At 35.4% G+C, this 25802-nt stretch overlaps 1 protein-coding gene across 2 annotated transcripts in view; it reads right to left on the minus strand.

Moving 5' to 3' along the window:
• Positions 1 to 657: 657 nt before the first annotated feature.
• Positions 658 to 25802, minus strand: part of SLCO4C1 (solute carrier organic anion transporter family member 4C1) — an 87960-nt gene continuing 62815 nt past the window's right edge. For both annotated transcript variants that reach the window (XM_070794068.1, XM_019965467.2), the window contains 8 exons: positions 25591 to 25703; positions 22340 to 22484; positions 21407 to 21602; positions 15357 to 15510; positions 10880 to 11070; positions 9178 to 9242; positions 6306 to 6443; positions 658 to 3923 (listed from right to left, as the gene is read on the minus strand). In XM_070794068.1, coding sequence (XP_070650169.1) covers positions 3763 to 3923; positions 6306 to 6443; positions 9178 to 9242; positions 10880 to 11070; positions 15357 to 15510; positions 21407 to 21602; positions 22340 to 22484; positions 25591 to 25703 — 1163 coding nt within the window. In that variant the 3' untranslated portion in view covers positions 658 to 3762. The remainder of the gene's footprint in view (positions 3924 to 6305; positions 6444 to 9177; positions 9243 to 10879; positions 11071 to 15356; positions 15511 to 21406; positions 21603 to 22339; positions 22485 to 25590; positions 25704 to 25802) is intronic.

The raw sequence follows: 25802 nt of genomic DNA on the forward strand, positions 1-25802 counted from the left end.
CATTCATTGCGAAAGACCCTGATGCTGGGAAAGATTGAAGGCAAAAGGAGAAGGGGACGACAGAGGATGAGATGTTTGCGTGGCATCCCCAACTCAGTGAACATGGGTTTGGGTGGACTCTGGGAGATAATGAAGGACAGGAAACTCTGGCATGCTGCAGTCATGACATGACTGAGTCAGACATGACTGAGTGACTGAAAAACAACACATTTAACATGTTAATGTTATTGTCTGGAGTACAAAATGCTAAAGGAACCTGAATGTGTTAAAGTGAAGGGAAAACATCATTACATCTCAAATTAATGACCAATGTGATTTCTTTAAAGATATTGTACTGAGTATTTTGATAATCCATGATGAATTAAATGTATAGCCTTTTGAAGACACATTACTTTTGGTGTCAGATACTTCAAAACAAACCATCTGTTAACACAAATCCTTATTATATCAATCCTATATATTCATCTGCCTTACATGGAAACTTTTGTGTGAAAGAATCTTAGTATATATTTCATAATGAATGGCTTATACTGAATTAAATACATCCACTGAGACAGCAGAAATCATTGCAGTGAATTACATTCGCAAGTTCAACAGGTCAGATTTTCCCTCTCCCAACCAACAGATGTGTGCGTATACATAAACAGAGATAAATCATATTTTTAAATCTGTGACTTTAATAAGATTAAACACTTAAACAAGTACAAACATATTGATATTTTAAAATATATAGTTTTCACATAATTATTTATAATAAAAATTGAAAAAATAGAGCTAAAATTTTATTTGCATTTTCCTCCAATTTATACAGCTAAACAATTGTACAATTCCTTCCATATATAAAGGTTTTACATTTGTATTTCCTACAATTAAGAAAATTCAAATGTTAAATTTTGACATACCTTCAATTATGTACAAAAAAAAATCACCAAATTACAAATTTAAAAATCATTATAAATTGTGAAAAATACATATTATAAAAAATTATGTTCTAAAAGTAGCATTATACTAATTCATATAATCTAGGTAACTTCAAAAAAATAATGTTTAAAAATTATAGTAGTGTCTATATTGCCCTAGCGTAAGAGGAGGTATTCTTTGTAAATATGTATGTTATAAATGAGTCTGACTTCTTTCAGAAGTGCCAAAATTATTTTCACTTTAATCATTTTCATTACAAATTTTGTAAAATGTTTATCGTCTAATAAAATTGAGTATGCTGAACACAATGAAACCCTTTATAACTAAAAATCATTGTGAATGCCAATCATTTAGTGACTTATTCATTCAACTATTTCTATGAGTAGAGTGATTTTTTTCTTTTCTCTCAAGTGGCTTTAGACTAATACATTTTATAGTTTTTGTTTCCACTCTATAAATGAGTTTTTGAGGATTTGCCATTATTTTACATCTACAAAATGTTTCCAATCAACTCCCAGCTTCCACATATAGGATTGCTGCTGTTTAGTCGCTAAGTAGCGCCCGACTCTTTTGTGACACCCTGGACTGTAGCCCACCAGGCTCCTCTGTCCATGGGATTTTCCAGGAAAGCATATTGGAGTGGGCTGCCATTTCCTTTTCCAGGGGATCTGCTCAATCCAGGGATTGAACCCAAGTCTCCTGCGTTGGCAGGCAGATTCTTTACCACTCAGCCACTGTGGAAGCCCCACACATAGGATATAAAAAGCCTAAAATCTCCCTTTAGACTTACCTCTAAGAAACACTTAAAATGTGTCTGAGTGGTGCTTCCCTGGTGACTCATTATAAAGAACCTGCCTCCCAATGCAGGTGACATGGGTTCAATCCCTGGTCCGGGAAGACCCTACATGCCACGGAGCAACTAAGCCCGCCTACCACAACTGTTGAGCCTCTGCTCTAGATCCTGGATCTGCAGTACTTAAGTGCATCCAGGTGGCCATGCTCTGCAGGAAGAGAAGCCACCCCAACAAGAAGCCTGAGTACTGCCGCTGGAGAGTGGTCCCTGCCTGAGCACTGCCGCTGGAGAGTGGTCCCTGCCCCCAGCAGCTAGGGAAAAGCCTGAGCAGCAATGAAAACCCACACAGCCAAACTAAAAAAATAATCTAAAATGTGTGTGTGTGGCTGGGTAGGAGGGAGACTGCTTCTGAATTGGGAGTATCATGTGTCTGTTCCCCTGTCTACTGTGAACTGTCTCTTTGGTTGTTACGCATTTCCTGTTTCTCAAGCACGTGGGTTTTTGACCACCCATTCTGGCTTCAGCCTTTGGCGCTTACGTGTTCCTAGTTTAAGTAGATCTGTCTCTCTGATGAGTGACCCACTGCTCCTCCAATTCCCTGATATTCACGTGTGCTTGCTTGCCTCACTTCAAATTCACTCCTTGCATCTCAATCTATAAATGCTACTCAATTCTTGAATCGCCTCTGGCCACCAATTACCACAAAATATAACTCTTCAAAATTCTGTGAATTACTAGTGCTTCTGATCCTGGTCTCCTATCAGGCCTTTACCCATTTTGTTACTCAATAAAACACTGATTGTAAACAGCTAACCTAGGAAAAAGCTGATAATGAGTCTTATCAAACCAGTAACCTTATTTTATGAAATTTCAAATGGGTATGAACTTCAATAATTTTCTTAATCAGTAAAGTTCTTGACCAGGTAGAAGTTATTTCTATTGATGTTTACTGATGTATTTCCTCCACAATTCTGAGTACACAAAGTTGGCTGAAGTCTGAGCTGAAAAAATGGAATTATAATGCTATATATGTGAAATACTTAATCTTTAAATACACAGATTAGTTAAAAGTACAGTTTGTTTTAACCAAACAATAATACATGCCTACTATAAGCAAAGCACTGCTTATGTGCTAAGTAATGTACTAGGTGATCTGTTTTTCAAACGAGAAAAGTTGAGCTACTGAGTATATAAACACTGATCATAGTTCATGAAGAAAGCTTTTTAAAGAAAATCAATAAAATGGACATAAGCCATTTTTTTAAAAAAAAGAAATCTTTTCCTATCTAATTGGCACTTTACTGAAGCTGGCACCTTCCTCTGGAAGACATGGAACTGAATAATACTATCACAGAATAATAAAAATGTTAAAAATCAGCAATATCAACAAATCACTTCCTGGAATTCTTGAGTTAAAGTGAAGATATGTGTATAGAATGCCAATATTTCTGAATGCACTATGTACTGGGACACAAAAAAGATAAGTAACCCACACTCTAACAGTTCAGTAACTGTCTATAATAAATCAAGGACAGACTAGTACATATAAATGTAAAAACAAATAATATTATTTAAATGGTTTTAAATTCATGTTCTTTCAATAATAGTTCTTGAAACTTAGAACTTAGACTAGATATATTTAAATTTTTACACCATGAATTTTCTTAAAAAGGCCAAACTACTGACAATGATAATTAAAATAAAACAAGTTGTAAGAGGGATAGAAACATCACTTTGGTTTTAAAATGTAAACTGTTAAGCAAACATTGGCTTTTTCTTTCTAGTATTGTTTATTAGCTGGGGATTTCATCTGTGTGTGTGTGTGTGTGTGTGTGTGTTCTGACGCTTTTGATGGGCTTTGAAGGCACAGGTCTGTTTCTTATATTAAAACAAAAACAAATTCAGAGTTCATACATATAAAAGAAAAACATTTAATTATAAAAAACCAGTTTCTAAAATATGATTGCCCATATTGGATAGTTAATGCTGCAGTGATAACATGAATTCTTACAAATGCAGGCCGATTTTCAATCTTCTCTTTTGCTGTTTCATCCGTCATTCCCTGCTTTGTTGAGATCACATTCTAATGAAACCGCAGTCAAAACTGCATTCTGATTTTGAAATGCCACATCTGTGACTGATGGTGGTGGTTTATACAAAAAGACTGCAAGTCCATTGAAGAAAACAGTGATAATTTTACAAATAACACCTAAGTAGAAAAACAATAATTAATCATGGATTTTAGGCTTTAATTATTACAAAAATTGATCCTCATTGAAAATTCTTCATGAATAGAATCTCACTACATAAAGAAACTTTCACTTTCGCGTTAAAAAAAGGAGTATACAGGCAATTAGTTTTATGTTTTTAATTTTTAAAACTTTAGTAAGAAAGGTGATAGTTTTCAATAGAACATCATCTACAAATCAATGAATGAGTATTCTTTTTTCTAAACAACGAAAATATACAATAACTATTCTATTTTTGGCTATGATTGTACATTCTTCTGGAGAAGGGCATGGCAATCCACTCCACTATTCTTGCCTGGAGAATCCATGGACAGAGGAACCTGGTGGGCTACAGTTCACAGGGTTGCAAAGAGTCGGACATGACTGAAGGGACTCAGCATAGCATAGCATACACAGCATGTACATTCTTAACCAAGGAAAGATACTGATAGCTTACATCATCATTGAACCTGAATAATCAGTTGCAACATTTTTGTGTCCATGATGAAAAGTAATTCTAAAAATAAAAAAAGCTTCAGAGTTCTTAGGAGAAAGTCTCTTTGGTAATATATAATATTCAATACTTAAAATTTACCTTTAAGCATCAACTAAAAATATGAAACATTTAGATTCACATCACAGGCTTCAATTTATTTTCAAAGAACTCTGAGAGTTTTTTGAAAGAATATCACCTTTCTTACCAAAGTTTTAAAAATTAAAAAGAGGCTCTTTCTCTTTAAAGAAACTATTTCTGGTCAGAGTACAAGCATCTAAGTGCTACCTAAATATATTAAATGACCTCACATTGTAGTTTTTGCAGTAACTAATTTGTATTAATCGTTAATATTTTACTCAAACTGGGCATTTGAGAAACAGAAATACTCATTGAGCTAAGCATTTCTAGATTTATACTAATTATAGGTACTATTATTATAATATTTTTGGAATACTTAAAGGTACATATGTTTCTGGTGGAGGAATTCTCATATTTATCACTGAGTAGAAGGCACCCCACTCCAGTACTCTTGCCTTGAAAATCCCATGGACGGAGGAGCCTGGTAGGCTGCAGTCCATGGGGTCGCTAAGGGTCGGACATGACTGAGCGACTTCACTTTCACTTTTCCTTTCATGCATTGGAGAAGGAAATGGCAACCCACTCCAGTGTTCTTGCCTGGAGAATCCCAGGGACAGGGGAGCCTGGTGGGCTGCTGTCTATGGGGTCGCAGAGACTCAGACATGACTGAAGTGACTTAGCAGCAGTAGCAGCAGGTAAAAGAAAAATTAATTATCTACATTTTTGGTCAAAAAGTATAAACATAACCACTTAAATAATTTTTTAAGCATAAAAATACACTGAATAAAAAATGTTTCTTAACAGGTAAAAGTGATGGGAAGATTAATTTTGCCGATTTTAGTCAATATTTATCATCTCATTGTTTTCCTAGATTTATGTATTTATTTCTTCAGTGGATAATTTATTATTCTGTCATTATAAATTCAGACAGCATATTCTGAATTTAAACACATGTAGGAGAAATAAGGGGCTTCCCTGATAGCTCAGTTGGTAAAGAATCCACCTGCAATGCAGGAGACCCTCGTTCAATTCCTGGGCTGGGAAGTTCCCCTGGAGAATGGACAGGCTACCCACTGCAGTATTCATGGGCTTCCCTGGTGGCTCAGACAGTAAAGAATCTGCCTAGAATGCAGGAGACCTGGGTTCAATCCCTGTGTTGGGAAATCCCCTTGAGGAGGGCATGGCAACCCCCTCCAGTATTCTTGCCCTGAGAATCCCCATGGACAGAAGAGCCTGGTGGGCTACAGTCCACAGGGTCACAAAGAGTCGGACACAACTGAGCAACTAAGCACAATTTCTTAGGTTGTTTTTAAATTTTCTAATTTTATCTACTGAAGGCAAAATGGGTTAAACATCACAGCTAACCTGTTATATCATAAAAAGATCTCTTAGAAAGTACCTTAGAGCCAAGAATACATCCTGACCTAGGCTCTATGTGCTCTCCAAAGCCCAAGTGCTTAGATGACAGTCATTCCAGTTTCTCAGAATTCTCTTTTAGCTTTTTGTTATACTTTCCAAAAAAATTTGAGAAAAATTGGTAAAAGAAAATTATATAATATGTGATGCAAGGACAGCTAAAATGTTACTCCCTTCTATCTTGGACTGTGCCTCACAGACTCTAGACATGGCCTTTTAAAACATGCTTTGATAACTGTTCTCTGCTTCAAGACTAAAGGACAGTCCAACTGCATGGACCAAAACATGTCAAAACCTAAGTAAGAAACAATAAGATATCTTTTCTCTTGTCATAATCCATTTACTGCAAAGTTATCAAGAAGTCACCACTTACTTATGGCCACTAGCATATAGGCCATCCTGACGTTATTATAAATCCAGCAAGCTCCTTTATTTCCACATTCGTTAATATCCCAGAGAATACATGTGCTGTCTATTGTGCTGCCAAATATAATAGGTCCAGGTATGGTGCCTAAAATAAATCACATGTAAAATACATGAGTGAAGGTTATAGTTTACAGTAACAGGGTTTTTTACATATATTTTCTACATAAATGGGAAACAGGTATTAATCTGTCTATCCTACAAATGAATCAGTTCATGTGCACGTGATAGGAATATAAAGAAACACAGATAAAACATTCTAAAATAATTATAGATAATTATTATATATTTCAGGTCAATTCAAAATTTATTTTAATAAACATCTTATTAATCTATTTTATATTAATACATTAATAAATATTACTTTATTTATTAATTAATAAATAATAAATGATATATAATAAATAAATAATAATATATTATTTGCTATTAAATAAATAAAACATTAATAAATGTTAATGGGTTAATATTTAAAGAAATATTTTTGTTCATTGCTTTTCTAATAAATGTCTTTGAAATTACCTATTATATTTTAAAAAAATCAAAATAAATATCTGATGCATGGAATAAGTCTCCTAAACTTCAGCATATGTATTATGTGTATGTATATGTGTACATGTTCATGTAAAGTAATATGGTTGTGTGAGTATACATATATATATATATATACACTGTATATACATACATACACTGACATGTATGTGCATGGGAGTGTACATGCACAAACATATTCACACTAACATGTTGAGTTCACCATTAATTGTACAACTATGGGCAAATCCCTGGATCTCTCAGGTCCTTAATTTATTCATCTAAAAAAGGGGAAAATTGGTCTAGGGGATCTCTAATGTTCCCTGCTTTTGGTTTTCATTTTTATAAACAATTGTAACATTATGTGTATCCAGGGTATTCGAAGGAGAGACGGCGTCGGCGATTTATTTAAATATTAATTGGAGATATAAAGAGTAATAGCATGAGGATAGCTCAGTAGGAAAATTCAGTGGAGAAAAGAGGCTGAGTAGCTTGGTTTACGCGGAAAATCAATATAACCTGTGACACCAGGTTAGCTATGACCACGGAGGCCGCATAGCCTCTCGAATAGCGGAAGGTGCCCCACCTTAGACACCTTCTCGAATGGGTCTTAGGAGCCCAGGCAAATAAATGGTTGCAGAGGACCTCCACGCTCCAGATGGAAACTTCAGACAGAAATTGAGAAAAAGAATGACATGGGGAGAACAAGCTTTGGTGAGCAAGGCCCGTAGCTTTATTTTCAACAGGGGCTTTTATACCCTAAGTTACACATAGAGGATAATAGGGGATGTGAAATCATACAAAATCAGCAGTCTTTGATCCTTATTGAAAACCAGAGTTTCTTTTCTGCAAACTTATCTTATACAAATGGTTTAGGTGATTTACATCATCTTCTGGCCAGAAGGCCTATTAACATTTTATGACTCTTGACAAAGGTTTGTCAACCATAAGACTTATTTTCTCTAAGAGTAATTATTTTAAGGTTTGGCGCCATCCTCCGAAGGTGTTAGATAAAGTTGCATTCCTATAGGGCAGAGGTGCAGTGGGTTTACAACAAAGGAAAGAATTTATTACTTTAAGGGTCTAAAGTTGCCAACACCAAGGCCACTACTTATTTTTTCTACACACCAACTATATTAATTAATACACATTCAAGGATACAGTACGGGGGATGTGGAAACTTGGCAGCAAGCATTGGCTCATCAATGAAATCTTTTACTAGTTTTATTCTGACAGTTTCTATCTCTCTGAGAGGCTCTAAGCTATTTGAATATCTTAAGCTTCCCATGCCTCTCAAGGCTGGGAGATTGTAAACAATCGTATGCATAGCTGTAGGAGTCCGGGCAAACTTGTCAGGCGAGTTAGAGAACTATCTGAGGGGTTTGGATTTAAACACTCCTAATGCCCAGGAACTTATTAACTGGAGCTGTAAGTTAACTCTTTATCAGAGAGAGTGAGATGGTGGTGGGGGACAGCCCCCTGTAAAGTCAGAGGTGAGAGCACAAAGCAGTAAAGTAGGCAGACTCTGGTATTTTGGGGGTAGATGCTCGAGAATATCCAGGGGGACTCCTGAGGCTCGATCCCACCTTTGCGTATGCCGAGCCTCCTTCCTCATGACCTTTGCCATGAGTGGAGTGCCTCTCGTTGGCTCCCGGCAGTGTATAATATTATATGTAAAATTATACACACAAATAATTATGTTTCTGTCTTATTATTCTTCCTATATCTTGAATCTTACATTTTGGGGGGCTTAAGTTATTTCTTTCATCAATTTTTAACTAGACACAATATTTACAGTACAGTTTTTATTGAAACATACAAACTCATTATTTTTCACTGCTAATGCAAGAAGATTATGTCCCAAATGGAGTTAAATACAGGGAGAAAAAGGAATTACAATGGCAATAAATAAGATTTTATCATAATTTAGGTTGGTAGTAGGTTTTATGTGAATAAACAAAAAATTTGTCTTTTACTGTGCTGTGTTAGAAATGTGCTGGTGATCATATGTCATATTTTAAATAAATATACTCTTTAGCATTATATTTGCAACAGAATTGGAAACAACAGGGAATCAATCAGGTAAAAAGTAAAGTCTATATCTTTTTATGTGATATATAAATACTACATCTTGAATAGTGGAAGATAGTTTTCTTCAAAGACAATTATGTAGTTGCCCACTACAAATAAACTAATTGTTTTATTGGCACATATTGTAAGTAAATAAATCAATTAACAGTAAGGAATAAAAATAGTCAGCAGTTACCAATGCACTTAGAAAGATGACATACCTAATAATCGAAGCAATGTACACTGTATTCCCAATGCTAGAGATCGCTGCCTTTGATTAACACACCTGGAGATATTTAATGCATAGGAGACAAAAAATAGTTGTATAGTATATTTACTCTTTGAGAAAATTCATTTTTATATGAGCTCAACATTTCTAGATTAAAGCAAACATTATACATAGGAAGTAAACAATTATTTATAACAGCTTATATACAGTTCAACCTTTCTGGAATTGTAAGAGAAGAAAAATTTTATCTAAACTAAAATAGTGCAAATAATACCAAAGAGAGTCAAATGAGTTTTAACAAATACACAGAATATGTAGGAATAACACCAAACATAAAGGAGAAAGGACATTCATTAACCAGACTAAGGACATTCATTAACCAGACTATTTCTTCTTGACTATTTGATTATTCTGTATGTTACAAGTTACATGACTTAAGTTGCAAGCAAATAATTCTTACTCTCTTACTAGCATTGAGACAGAAATTACACCTGTGAGTTAAAATTACAAATTAGAGTCAGTGTAAAACAGTTTCTGATATTCGATTTGATTCCACAATAAGTCTTTTCAGTAATAACTCTCAAAGATGGATGAGACATGATGTTGGCACACAAGAGAGTTAGACAGGAGATAAAGGAGATCAGTCTTTAAAAAACAAATATGTAGGTATATGGTGATGTAGATAAAATAGGTGTAATATTAACAGACTACTTCATGTTTTTAGACAAAATCTCTAAAGTTTCCACTTGTCAAAAAGTATGTGGAAAGGTAGTGACTGAGTATCAAGAAACAAAGACTGAAGAGGGAAAAAAACTAGTTTGTTAGGAAATATAAAAGAAAGGCTGATGAGCTTATAAAAGGGCAAATAGGAAATATTTTATAGCTCAGATGATAAAGAATCCATGTCCCAATGCAGGAGACCTGGGTTCAGTCCCTGGGTTGGGAAGATCCCCTGGAGAAGGGAAAGGCAACACACTCCAGTACTCTTGCCTGGAAAATCCCATGAACAGAGGAGCCTGGGGGGCTATAGATCGTGGGGTTGCAAAGAGGAGGTTCAAGACGGAGGGGATATGTACACCTATGGCTGATTCATGTTGATGTTCAACAGAAAACAACAAAATTCTGTAAAGCAATTATCCTTTAATTACAAAAATAAATTAATTAAAATAAAAGAGTAGGACACAACTGAATGACTAACACACACACACACACACACACACAAGAAGGAAGAGGCAATGAAACTATGAAACACTGTGAAGAGCCCGGTGACAGGCAGCGTTTTTACTGTTTATGGGAAGGTTTACTATAACAGCACCTACTGTATAAGGCAGAATGCCCATCAGTCTGATTCTGACATGTGGAATGCACTGCCATTTCCATCATACTCAAATACAACTGATCATAACCACAGCTTACAACTGAAGCCTCATTACAGGAGCAGAGAAAATAGCATTGAACAGATGTCAAGTAGGTAATGTTAAGACACTTTCACAACCATGATCTCATTAAAGCCTCAAACATCTCAGGTTCAATGAGGTAGCTCTTCCAATGCCATAGAACTAATGATCTAGTGAGCGCTGAATTAGTAATGGAACCAACAGTCAATATAAACCCCAAATGCATCCCTGAGTCCATTTTCTTTTTCATTCAACATGTTGCCTTAGGGATAGCAAATTTCACAATGTAACACATACCTTAGGATGGACACAGTTATAGGAGTACCAGCCATGAAGGTAAAAACAATTGCAGCAAAGAAAACGCCAAGGAATGGGGGCAAGTTTTTACATTGACTTGAACACTTTCCAGCTTGAGCTTCAAGACTAACACTTGATGGAGTAGGTGTTATATGAATTTCCCCTTCAATACATGAACAGTTATAATATACCTAGAAATATTAGACATAAACATATGGAAAGTGCTTATCTTGAAAACATATTTTATCATTGCAAATTAAGTGATTTCTAGACATGGCAAACACTCTTACACAATCTTAATTCAAACACAACAAACAATGATAACCCTTAAGAAATTAAGCAACTGAAAACAAAGGGCCATATTTACAAAGTAGAATACTCTGTATTTGACTTATGTGTCTATGATTTTAACTTGTAACCTGTTACTGATTCATGTCTTATAAGACAAATTGACAAGAATATAACTATTAGATGATCTAGGGGGCTTCCCTGGTGGCTCAGATGGTAAAGAATCTGCCTGCAATGCTGGAGACCCAGATTCAATCCCTGGGTCAGGAAGATCCTCTGGAGAGAGAATGGCAACCCACTCCAGTATCTTTCCCTGGAGAATCCCATGGACAGAGGAGCCTGGTTGGTTACAGTCCAAGGGGTCACAAAGAGTCAGACACAGTGGAGTGCACACACACACACACACTCTAGACTGCTTTCAATAGAACTATTCAATTGCTCAAACAGTTTTCCTGCTAGTTTTCTTCTTTTCCATTATTATGATACAAAGAAAAGCATGCATTGTGACAATCTCACTATCTATGCTAGCTTGAAAGAACATCTTAAGTGTTTGCCACAGTAAAATTAAATAATACAAGAGTTTGGGGGAAAAAAATACTGCTTTCAACTGAACTTTTTACTTTAATTTTCTAAAAAAGGAAACTGTATCCATCTTAAGATGACATATTTACCATAAACAAAAAACAGAAGTTATTACATTATCCTAAAGGTTATTTTACATATAAAAATTAACTATTTAATATATGTATACACATATACATGTATATATACATGTATACTATAATAGCATGATATGTTGGAAAGTAAAAATGGTGGGAATGCAAACTAGTACAGCCACTATGGAGAACAGTGTGGAGATTCCTTAAAAAACTGGAAATAGAACTGCCTTATGATCCAGCAATCCCACTGCTGGGCATACACACTGAGGAAACCAGAAGGGAAAGAGACACGTGTACCCCCATGTTCATCGCAGCACTGTTTATAATAGCCAGGACATGGAAGCAACCAAGATGTCCATCAGCAGATGAATGGATAAGAAAACTATGGTGCATATACACAATGGAGTATTACTCAGCCATTAAAAAGAATACATTTGAATCAGTTTTAATGAGGTGGATGAAACTGGAGCCTATTATACAGAGTGAAGTAAGCCAGAAAGAAAAACACCAATACAGTATACTAACACATATATATGGAATTTTGAAACATGGTAACAATAACCCTGTATACGAGACAGCAAAAGAGACACTGATGTATAGAACAGTCTTATGGACTCTGTGGTAGAGGGAGAGGGTGGGAAGATTTGGGAGAATGGCATTGAAACATGTAAAATATCATGTATGAAACGAGTCGCCAGTCCAGGTTGGATACACGATACCGGATGATTGGGGCTAGTGCACTGGGACGACCCAGAGGGATGGTATGGGGAGGGAGGAGGGAGGAGGGTTCAGGATGGGGAACACATGTATACCTGTGGCGGATTCATTTTGATATTTGACAAAACTAATACAATTATGTAAAGTTTAAAAATAAAATAAAATTAAAAATTAAAAAAAAATCACAAGTATTACTTTTGTAGGAAAATAATTCAGGTGTATGAAAAGTGAGGCATAATCATTTTGCAAAGGCTTTTTACATCTCAACTTTATCCTCACTACAAATCTTTGTCTATGTTTAAGGCCACAGTAAAGTTGGAGCAGAGCTAGAGAAGTCAAGGTGAATCAGTGCTTTCATTGCCCCGAAGGCCAGAAACCACTGGGACTGATTCAGGAAACCCAGATGTGGAGGTGACATTCCTAAAATGACTGTTATGGACTCAGCAACCAGATACATCAAATAATGAAATAATGGAGCCTTTAGAAATATTAAGAAGAAAAACTGAAAGCAGTATTTTCTATCCTAATGAAATTTTACAACTCCCTTACATAAAAAAATATACAGTTGCCTATAATATAGATAGCTGTTAGTTAGCATCTGTTTCTGTCGTTTAGACCACTGGTATGAAATATATTCTATTTCTGTGAACAAATGTGTACAGTTCTTTATTACATTATTATTAATGCATTTTTGCCTATCTAAAATATTTCATTTAAAAAATCCAGTGAAAAAATGAGTTGTTACATGGATTAGCTGGGCATAAAAAAAAAACCAGGACAAATAGAAAATTTGGAAGTCAAACTAACTTGCTTTTCTAAAACAATCCCTAGAAGACAATTTTACTGTTTAAAACGGTAATGATAATATATGGTGACAAATACAAATATTGAATTAACCATGTCAAAATGACCAATACCATTTCAGGTGTGCTCTGGGTATTAGAATTTTTTATTTATTTACTTATTTATTTATTCATTTATTTTGGTTTCCTTGTGCAGGATGTTATTTGTGTCTATACATTTTGATATGTGGATAAAACCCTTCCAACAATTTAATTCCTTATCATAATCTTCTAATTGAAGTTAATTAGTAGCACTTACTGATATTTTTTTGATTATTTTAATATACAGGAAAAAGCTACCTACTTATCTGCTTCTCAAAGAAACAGTTTACCTTCTAGATAGTTCTGAACCTGTGATATGCACCATGCTCACTTGTGGAATTTGATTCCTTATAACTGACACAAATACCTAATTTTTTCAACCTGTTTTGAAACTAAAGCCTCCCCAAATGTCCACAGATTTGAAGGTATGGTAAACCTCAGTTCTGGGGCTTTAAAAATCTTCCTGATGTCTTTCCTAAGTTTTTATAGGAACTTTATGGTAGTGATCTAATTAATTGGTTTTATTCCAAGGATTAAAACTGCACATGTCAATGAAGTCTATTAAACCTGCTATGATTTATCACATTTTTTTCTGCCATATTTTCAATATTCTTATACCACTATTTTTAAATCTAATAAGCAAAATTTAAACTATTTTTAAATCTAGTAAGCTCCAGGAGTTGGTGATGGACAGGGAAACCTGTCGTGCTGCAGTTCATGGGGTTGCAGTCGGACACGACTGAGCAACTGAACTGAACTGAATTGAAGCTAGATAATATGAAAAAAATGTATACTCTTTCCCACATTCTGGTTTACCCCCAGCAGAAAAATGAAATCCTACATCTCTGCTGAGATAAATGTTCAATGTATTTATCACACACAAAATCATTAGATAGGTACACATATGCACAGACATATTTGTGTGTGTATATATGAACATATAAATATGTATAACCACACACACACAGATATCCATGTTAGTTCTAAAAGAAATATGAAGTAATTTTGTGATCTTAAACTTATCTTCATATAGGAAAAAAAAATGCCATATCACTAATCCATATTTCAAATAACCAAGATTGTGCTGTTTTGTCATATAATTCTTATGTATCTTATTCATTGTAGTCTTTTATATCATATATTTCCCTCAGATCTTTTCAAAGTTATCACATTATCTGTTAACATATAACATAACCTATTATGTACTACTAGTAATGTGAATATTATTTTTCTCAAGGCTTTTAAATTTAATGAAGATAGAATTTTTAGATTGTAGATGTAGTACAACAAAATTCTATGGGATTTTTTTTAATGATTTAATTGAATTTAAAATAAATAATATTCAGGTAAGCTAATATGCATTCTAATCCACTACCAAAAGTAACTTTGCACTTGAGAATGGGTTAGTGATTTGTATATTTTTTAATGTGTCCATTGTTTATCAATTAAAAACAAATATTTATTCAGTTTTTATTATATACAATGTACTTAGTAAGAATAAGAGAAGTTTCCTGACTTCAAGGGACATACAGTATAGTTGAAAAAAAATTTTTAAATGTAAAAAGGTAAATAATATTTCGGAAGTGATGTTTAAAGATATATGTGAAGAACTGCCATGACAGTAATTGAATCTGAGGCATAAAAAATGGGAGAGGTTGGGGCCTTTTTAAAAAATTAAAGCAAGAACAACAATGAATTTTAAGTGTATAATGCATTATTATTGACTGTAGGTACAATGCTGTACAGCAGAGCTCTAGAGCTGACTCATTTCACTCAACTGAAACTTTATGCCTGGCTTCTGAATGGAGGCGGTAGGCCAGCGAGAAGAGACTGGTCATAGCATAACTCCACTGGAGGAAGATAGAAGGGCATCCAGAAATACATAAACATACTGCCTCGTACAGTAGTAAAGGAGCAAACACAAGTTACCTTTGGATGTATTTTGGAAACAGATTGTGTACAACCTGCATAGCAGGGAGAAAAATACTGGACTCCATTTCCTCCACACACGGGATAATAATACGATCGCAGGCAGTTACAGTGGGCATTACAAGGAGCCGTCAAGTTTCCCAGTTCTCCTGTCCTGTCAGCATGAAATAAAAGATGGATAAATTATCTACGTTATAACTTTTAATGAACAAATCAGAAGCAAGCATTGCTGTATTTTGCCATTCAGTCATTTATTCATTCACTTAATGCTTATTTAATTAGCAAACAAACAAAATGTCTGCCTTTTCACATAGAGCTTAACTTCTTGTGGAAGAGATGGGCAGTAGAAACGACAGCTATATAATAGAATGTCTGTCAACGTTTTAAAAAACATAGGCAGAGTAAGCAAAGCAGTTTCTCATTTGGTACCAGATAATTTTTTTTTTTTTTTTGGTGGGGGTTGGGGAGGGCTGGTTCTGGGGATTTTAAGACATTCAACAGCATCCCTAACCTCTACCCACTGGATGTCAGTAGCATCCCCATAGCTATGACAACCAAAATGTTTCCAGACACTACCCTATTTCCCTAACATGAAAGACAATGAAGTCACTCGGACGTGTCCGACTCTTCGTGACCCCATAGATGGTAGCCTGCCACACTGCTCTGTCCATGGGATTTTCCAGGCAAGAATACTGGAGTGGGTTGCCATTTCCTTCTGCAGGGTATTTCCCTAGGGAACGGGTAAAATGTTGAACCTGGAAGGATGAATACAGTTATAATATTGAGCATACTCATTTTATCAATGGGAAAACTGAGGCCTAGAGAAATTAATTCACTTAACCTTCTCTGCCATTTAATATCCCTGGTTCCCAGGTTCACTGTTACTCCATCCCGCCTCTTAATAGGAGGCAACCTCTTTTAAAGTATAAAGGGTTACCCTTGGCAAAGATGAGCTTCCCATGTGGTGCAGTGGTAAAGACGCCGTCTGCAATGCAGGAGACACAAGAAACTGCAGGTTTGATCCCTGGGTCAGGAAGATCCCCTGGAGAAGGAAGTGGCAACCCAATCCGGTATTCTTGCCTGGAAAATTCCACGGACAGAGGAGCCTGGTGGGCTACAATCTGCAGGGTTGCTAAGAGTTGGAGATGACTGAGCACACATGCATAGACAAAGGTATTTCTCCAATCCCTCATCTATTTATTCACTCAATCAATATATATTGAGCAAGTGCAAGCCACTATCCTAGGAATTGGGACCACAGCGCTGAAAAGGTGGTTGTCATCCTCAAAGATTTCACAGTCCAGGAGCAGAGATGGACCAAATGTATACAATAATATGGTTATAGACTGTGGTTACAGGTATCAACAACATGCATTTTAGATACCTGCACTGAGGAGTGATGCTTAAAACAAGCCACAGTTTAGGTAAGAGGGTTGAAGGGCTGCTACTCGAGTCGTAAACAATGAGTCAGTTAGCTGGGTAAATGGGGAAGGCGAAAGGCACTTCAGAGAAGCTGATAAAAAATACAAGGACGGGAAATAGCATTCTACATTCTACATTCTATATGGAGAAATATGAATGACGTCTAAGGCAGAGAGTAATAGGAAATCTAGTTGAAAAATAGTCATGGATCAGATTATTGAGTGCCTCATGAGCCTTGTTGAAAACAAAGGGCTTTAACTTATTTTGAAAAGGTAATCAAGTATTTTAGACTGAGAAATGACATTGTTAAAAGTACATTTTTAAAGAAATAACCCTAGGAGTTATACAAAGTTTCCAGTTACAATACCCCAGGCAATAAGTTATGACAATGTGTAGTAGAGAAATAGAATACTGATGAAAGAAAACAGATTTGAAAAATATTTTGGATGTAGAATCAGTAATATTCGGTGTTTGGCTGACTGGAGATAGGAACCGAATGGAAGAGTTAAGAATGACTCCTAGTGTCTAACCCGGCATTTTGGCAGAAAAGAGCTAGTTTTAGGGAAGAGACGATGGGTGTGGTTTTATAAATGCATATTGAGATTAAGAGTCCCAAATTCGGTGAAGAAATTTGGTCTGGAGCCAGGTATCTTAATATCCATCTGCATATGGATGTAGCTGAAACTATGAGAATGATAAGATCAACCATGTAAAGAGTGGGAAGAGTACAGAGAGGTCCTGGGAGTTCATGTATTTCATGAATACATAATGAGCTCCAATTATGTGCTTTAGTGGATATAGATCCAAAATAAATAAAGAGACAGAAATAAAGATAGAGAAAGAGAGAAAGGAAGGAAGGAAAAAGAATGGAAGTCAGGGTGGAATAAAATTTCCTGCAACCATGAAGCAATGTTTCTTGTACTGGGGATGAAGGACATAAATGAGTGATTTATCTAACTATTAGAAGATAGTAACTGCTATATTGCAAAAAGGTGACACTTAAAGAGTAGGTGGAAAACAAGAAGTTCATACAGGAAACAGATTAAAGAGAAGGATATAAACAGGAAGATAACCAGTGGGGAATTTGAAGGAAAGGGTGATCAAAGAGTTAATTTTAAGTAATTCATCTCCTGCTTGGAGCCTCTCCTTCAAATCTATTCTACCAGCTGCTGCTAAATTTCTTTATCAAGCATGATTCCATTCATGAAATCAAGCATTACAGTCTCTGCTCTCATCTAGTTTATAATATATATGTAGAAATAAGGTAACAGAAAAACTATCCCTGCAACTCTAGAAATAGTCTCTGCACAGTAACTTTTAAATTAAAATATTCTTATAATTCCCATATTATTGATAAATGATTACTAAGAACATCAAAGTTTAAGACAGTCATGTAAACTACCACAGAAACAAAGAAATGTAGAATATATTCCTTATTATCAAGGATTAGTCACTGTAGCCTATATATTTGTAAAGTTTTATTTCATGAAGTAAAGGGGGAACTATTATCAGGAAAACAGCCAATGTTTGTTAAGTTTATGAATTTTTAAAAAATTTTAAAATATGTAAAATATTTTATTTTAAAAAATTGAATACTTTTAAAAACCTGAATATTAAAACTTTAATATTATATTTAATATACACAAAAATACACATAACTGTGTGTTTATACATATACATATGTAGATATAAGAAACATGTTTAATCACAAATAGCTGAATTTAATCATTAATGTTTTATTTGAATCCAAAATATTATTCTATAAATATGCTTCTACAAAAAGCAAAGATTTCCCTAAATCTACTGCAACTCCTTGATGGATATGCTTCTTTAAGGTGCTGTTTCAGATAAGCAATGAAATCACAGCTTTAGGCCCTAGAAGGAAAAAATATTGTGTGTGCTTACTAAGTATAAAGTAAAATGCAAATCACCATAACCAACACTGATTACCAAAACAGACCCAAAGATCTTACAGATAGATTACCAAGTGATATAGGACAATGGCAAATTTTAATACCTACTAGAGTTCTGGAAATATCCTTTGACAATCTCCTTTCAACTGAATTTAGTGTTGTACTCATGTGTGTGTGTACTTAGTCGTGTCTGACTCTTTGAGATCCCAAGAACTCTGTCCATGGAATTTTCCAGGCAAGAAAACTACAGTGGGTTGCCCCTTCCTCCTCCAGGGGATCTTCCTGACCCAGGGATCAAACCTGCATCTCCTGTGTCTCCTGCATTGGCAGGCAGATTCTTTATCACTGCATCTCCTGGGAAGCCCAGTGTAGTGCTCATATCAAACATTTAAAAACACATTTATTTCAAATATTATGAATATTACAAATATCCCCTGAAATGATCAGTATTACTGATCTTAAGCTTTGGATATACTGTTATATAGGACTTTGAATGAACCTAACAATAAGCCTAATTCATTAATTCAGAGTTATAAAAGCTTTTTAATCATCTATGGTTACACAGCAACGGGCAAAGATTCTTGGCATCACTCTACTAGAAATCCTGCATCTTGACAACCTCTCTTTCTCCCACTCACTAAGGAGGTATTTCTTAAGCTTCCAAGTCTGTTCTATCCATATACTTTTTCTTACGAGTGAGTTTCTTGCATAAGGTTATTATAACTAAGCTGTCCATGATATGGACATTTTAATATGCAGGGTACAGAGGTAAATTAAGAATGTAGGGCCACAGAGAAAAATGATCTGACGCTGTCACACCTCTGTTGTGGCTTGGCTTTATCTCTATATGTATGTGTGTATGTGTGTATGGGTTTTTCCAGGTGGCTCAGTGGTAAAGAACCCACCTGCCAATGCAGGAGATGCAAGAGACATGGGTTCTATCCCTGGGTTGGGAAGATCTCCTGGAGTAGGAAATGACAACCCACTCCAGTACTCTTGCCTGGAAAATTCCATGGACAGAGGAGCCTGGTGGGCTACTATCCCTGCTGTCACAAAAAGTCAGACGTGACTGAGCACACATACACACACACACACACACACGTGTATGTGTATACTCACTTTTAGTCTTTTCATCACTAAGAATGTGTATGTAATTAAGCACGATCTCTATGTCCCAGATCTTGATCTCTCTCCATGACCAGTACCCACAGACACCTCAAACTGATACCACCTCACTTGCCCTCCCTTCTGAGTAAGCTAAGGATAACTCATTGGGTAGTGACTCTTGTTTAAGGTAGAAAACACCAGATGGACTCACATCCACATCATTTGCCAAGGTGATAGAGTAGTAAGTTTCTGTACTTCTAAAAGGAACATACGAAAAACTGTGGTTTCTTGGAGCACATCTGGGTGAAGTTTATGGGTGTCAATCACATCTGTACAACTTACCCTCTATCTACCTTTCAACCTTTCCAGGTATTCCCCTCCTATGTCCAGACACATGACTTAAGTCCCATTCAAACCAGTACCTGAACCGAGCCTTCACTTTCTAGAATGTATGCTTTGGCTTAACATATTCCTCTGCATTCCCTCTCTCCAAATCTTTCTCTCTCAAACTTTTTGTATATTTAAGAGGATATATTAGCCCTATTTCTCTATTGTGCCATGAAGCCCTACCTAAATCTAAATTAAAGAAACTGAAAAGCTCTCTTCTGAATTCCATAGCCCTTTATATTGCTCAACACCTAACACACTTTTCATTCACTGTTCTGTCTCCCAATCTATGCAGCTACCCAGGAAAATCCTTTAGAGTAGGAATTTTGCTGTAAAAGTCTACCAGAGGAAGCAGTCAATAAATGCTGAATAATGGTAATAAAGCTGAACCAAACACTGCTTTAGAAGATTCGCCATTTTTCATTAATAGAATGACAGACATAAACATTAGCTACAAATCATGATAAATGTTACTGACAAATTTTTCTCTATATTTATGTTATCTGAATCTATATTAATACAGAATTATAGAGTTCCTGACCTGGTGCACCATCCCCTTCAACAGTCTCAAACACATATATTCAAACAATTAAAGCAGTACTGTGGGCTATAAAACACTCTGCTGAACAATGCCCTGATCCTCTACTTGTGGATTACAATTTCAAAGCAGAATAAACCAGGCAAAGAAAGATAAAATAGTCAAACCAGTTAAAGGCAGAAACATGTTTATAGGTCAGAAAAACGAGAACTTATTTCTTTAAAACAAACTTCTAAAGTAAATACAACAATGATTACCATCACCTAGTTCTAGCTTCATTTTAATTTCTCTCCTGCTCTATGTTAAATCTACCTAATGAAAGAATTTCATCATAAGGTGTTTCAAAATTTAAATCAACAGGAACATATAACATGAAATTCTCCCTAGGATGTTGAATCCACTATGGACAAAGATTCTGTAATATTGATCTTTGTATCCCTGAGCATAGTACTCAGTACAGAACAGTTGTTCCTTAAGTTCTTCCTGAAAATATCCAACTTTTAATATGATATCAATTACTGAAACTAAATAGAAAAACTACATATTCTTACATAGGAAAAGCAGCCTTCCAATTTTTTTTAAGCCAATTACTCATCATTTTCTTTAAGAAAGCATACACTTGGAAATACACACACGGTTTATTACTCTGATATTGATATCAAAAAGCAATGAAATATATTTACCCATTATATGATTCAGACACACCCGCAAATGGCTCATTTTCACAGTTGGCATAAGCAAACACAAAAGTCAGTACAAGTGAAATTACAGATGTGAGCAAAGCAAACTTCATTATGTTTTTACACGTCATTTTGAATTTTGAAACAAGAACACCACCTAAAATCTGACCAAGAGCAGCTCCAGGAATTAAAACAGTCCCTAATGAGAAAAAAGATACAGACAGTGAGAAAACATACAAGTATACTCAGTAATTTATACCAAAAATTATACTATTTTAAAACTATAATTTTTATATGTGTGTGTTAGTCACTCAGTCGATTTTTATATAATTTTAATAAAATTTATACCATTTTAACCCAATAGAAAATGGTACCTTCTACTTCCCTCATACCAAAAATTGGAAAACATCAAAAACAAGTACTACTCTGGTTCTAACATATGAAGCATTCATGTCATTTAGAAATAATAGTAGTCATATTAAAATGAGAAGTTAATAAAATTAATGCTTTGAATATTAAGATTAATATGTATATAGCCTCTGTAGCTCTCAAATTCATACAACAAATTGTCTCATATCAGAAAATCGGAAACATATCAAAGTCAGTATAAACTTCAACAAGTGGCTATCCAAAATTTTGCTTCCCTGGTGGCTCAGTGGTAAAGAATCTGCCTGCAATGCAGGAGACCAGGGTTCAATCCCTGTGCTGGGAAGATTCTCTGGAGAAGACATGGCAACCCACTCCAGTCTTCTTGCCTGGAGAATTCCTTGAACAGAGGAGTCTGGAGGCCTACAGTCCACAGGGTCGCACAGAGTCAGACACGACTGAAGCGACTAAGCAGCAGCAGCATCCAAAATTTTACACACGTAAAATTTAATACACATCTAATGTGGTAAAATAAAATTATTAAAGTTACAACAAAAGAAAATGTTTTACCTGCAAGAGTAGCTGCAGAGCTAGAAGACAATCCAAACTGATTTTCTATAAATTTAGGTAAAAAGGTAGCAAATCCAGTAGTAATTAAGGCTTCTGAACAAGTTGATAGAACTAAACACATAAAGACAGTATTCCTCATCAAATTCTAAAGAAAAAATACAGTTCACCAAATGAATAACTATGATTATACTGCAAAATGTAGCACTAGAATGGTAAGTTCCCTGATGAAATAGCACATTTTAAATAAATACAATTATTTCTAAAATTTCAGCATTTCCTTTAGCACAAAAATACAAATATTGATTATTGATAGCCTTGTATATAAATGTTGATAAAATTTATACATAGAGCACCTAGAAAATTGACACATAATTAATCAGTAGGGTGAATGTGCCCTGATCACAAGCAAGGGACCAGGGAAAGGAGGTGAAAGCTGGTTTGGAAAGTTCCCTTCCCCAGTCTTACTATAAATCTCCACATAATAAATCTACGTCTTACTCAATTTTTTTATTGTGTTCTGAATTCCTATAGTCAATAAATGAATAATTGACTGTGAGCAGAGATGAGAGTGGTTCCTAAGTATCATACTTGTAGTTTCGCTCCACAAGTGAAGCAATTAGTAGTTAAGAACCTTAGTTGGGTATTTCCTTATCGCTTCAGTCGTGTCCGACTCTGTGCGACCCCATAGACGGCAGCCTACCAGGCTCCCCCATCCCTGGAATTCTCCAGGTAAGAACACTGGAGTGGGTTGCCATTTCCTTCTCCAATGCATGAAAGTGAAAAGTGAAAGTGAAGTCGCTCAGTCGTCTCTGACTCTTCGCAACCCCATGGACTTCAGCCTACCAGGCTCCTCCACCCATGGGATTTTCCAGGCAAGAGTACTGGAGTGGGTTGCCATTGCCTTCTCCATAGTTGGGTATAGAGTTAAGCAATTTTAAACAAGGGTCTATATTGCTGGTGTTCTCAGAATCTATTAATCTACCGGAGGAGAGTAGAGAGATTCACTTATTTCACCATATGTAACTATAAAGTGAAAAACTACAAAGTATAGTTCTGGAACATTCAATGCAAAAAAAAAAAATCCATAACTAAGCAGCACACACACACAGAGGAGGCACAATAAGGCAGGATAAAAGATTCAGAAGTCAGAGCCAGATGATGCAACACAAAAATAACAAGAATGACAAAAGGGAAAAAGCACCTGAATGAAGAAATGCAATAGTTTTTTAGAATAGTAACTAGAAAATATTTAAGCTTTCAGATTGAAAAAGGTAATGGATTCCTAGTAAGCATTAATGAAAAATGATAGACTCATAGGACCTAGTAAAGTTCCTGAAATCAAAGAGAAATTCACAAATTGGCAGATGGAAAGGATAATTAAGTATCACATAAACTTGAAACTTCTCAACTCCATCATATTTAACTCGAAAGAAGCCAAACACTATCAACATACAATGAAAATTAAAGAAGTATGATCTAAAAGTATTCATACAGTTAGAAATATCATTCTGATATTCAAGGATACTTAGATGGCATCCTATCTGAGAAAACAGTGATAAAATGCTGTATCTATAGAGATTTGAATCAGAATTGAGATATTCAAGCATGAGAACATAAGGATTAAAAAAAGCATTGGTGAGTAATGAGTCTTGAGGTAATACATGTGAGAATTAATAAAAATAAATTTAAATAGAAACATATGAAATAAAACAAAACTACTATAAAAGAAAATAACAGTTGTTGGAATTTAAAATTATAAACAATCACAGCAAAACACAAGAATGTGCCTATATGGGAGGGGAGGAAGGAGAGTTAACAGGTAGGATGAATGAAGTAAAAATATTTTAAGGCTTTCATTTGAGGAGAAAAAAAAATAATGAAAAGTAAATAACTTCAAATCTTGAAAAGGTAAAATTATAAACTCCCTTATGTACAAAACTTTTATGATGCTAAACAGAATACTCTGCCAAGTTTAATAAAATAGACCATATAACACTATTGTTTCTTTAACCTCAAATTCAAAAGAAGTAACCTCTAACTGCCACTTTTTCCACAAAGGAAAAAATACTGGTTTGGCATTCTCAAGAACAGTTACAATTCATTGGTAATTGATCCACCCATTACATATGATATATGGGATAATGGACTACATGCTAAGGAGTAACTACTGAATATTGATATTGCCAATAAGATAACTCATGTTCTTCCAACCATTCTACTGAGGAATACTTTTCATTTACTCAAAGCACAATACAATTAAATCTGGAGAAGGCTGTATAAGAGCTAGAACTACAGTAAATAAGCAAGCAAGAATGCTTTGTGATAATACTTGTGTGTATGGGTATACTGTTTATTAACATTTGTTTTACATTTTTATCAATAACCTCAGATATGCAGATGACACCACCTTTATGGCAGAAAGTGAAGAAGAACTAAAGAGCCTCTTGATAAAAGTGAAAGAGGAGAGTGAAAAAGTTGGCTTAAAGCTCAACATTCAGAAAACTAAGATCATGGCATGCAGTCCCATCACTTCATGGGAAATAGATGGGGAAACAGTGGAAACAGTGGCTGACTTTATTTGTCTGGACTCCAAAATCACTGCAGATGGTGATTGCAGCCATGAAATTAAAAGACGCTTACTCCTTGGAAGGAAAGTTATGACCAATCTAGACAGCATATTCAAAAGCAGAGACATTACTTTGCCAACAAAGGTCCGTCTTGTCAAGGCTATGGTTTTTCCAGTAGTCATATATGGATGTGAGACTTGGACTATAATGAAAGCTGAGTGCCGTAGAATTGATGCTTTTGAACTGTGTTGTTGGAGAAGACTCTTGAGAGTCCCTTGGACTGCAAGGAGATCGAACCAGTCCATCCTAAAGAAGATCGGTCCTGGGTGTTCATTGGTAGGACTGATGTTAAAGCTGAAACTCCAATACTTTGGCCACCAGATGTGAAGAGCTGACTCATTTGAAAAGACCCTGATGCTGGGAAAGATTGAAGGCAGGAGGAGAAGAGGACAACAGAGGATGAGATGGTTGGATGACATCACCGACTCAATGGACATGGGTTTGGGTAAACTCCAGGAGTTGGTGATGGACAGGGAGGCCTGGAGTGCTGCGGTTCATGGGGTCACAGAGAGTCGGACATGACTGAGTGACTGAACTGATACTGATACTGATATATATATACATATGTATTTGTGTGTGGAGTACGTGTGTGTGTATGAGTGTGTGTGTGTGTACACACTGTACCTTTAGAGCAGCTGGAAAATCTTTAAAACTTTGTCCAAAATTACCATCTGTAGCTTGTAAGGAAGCACTCTGATGAGTTTGGGAAACTTTTCCTTCTTGAATTTTTGCTGTACCTAAAAAAGTAGTGAATATACTCACTCTATCTTCTTGCTTTCAAATGATTCTGTCTCATCATTTACACATTAAACAAAGTGAGTTAAAAGCTTTTTTCT

The sequence above is a fragment of the Bos indicus genome, chromosome 7, assembly GCF_029378745.1.
Source record: "Bos indicus isolate NIAB-ARS_2022 breed Sahiwal x Tharparkar chromosome 7, NIAB-ARS_B.indTharparkar_mat_pri_1.0, whole genome shotgun sequence".
In the NCBI taxonomy this organism is placed as follows: domain Eukaryota; kingdom Metazoa; phylum Chordata; class Mammalia; order Artiodactyla; family Bovidae; genus Bos; species Bos indicus.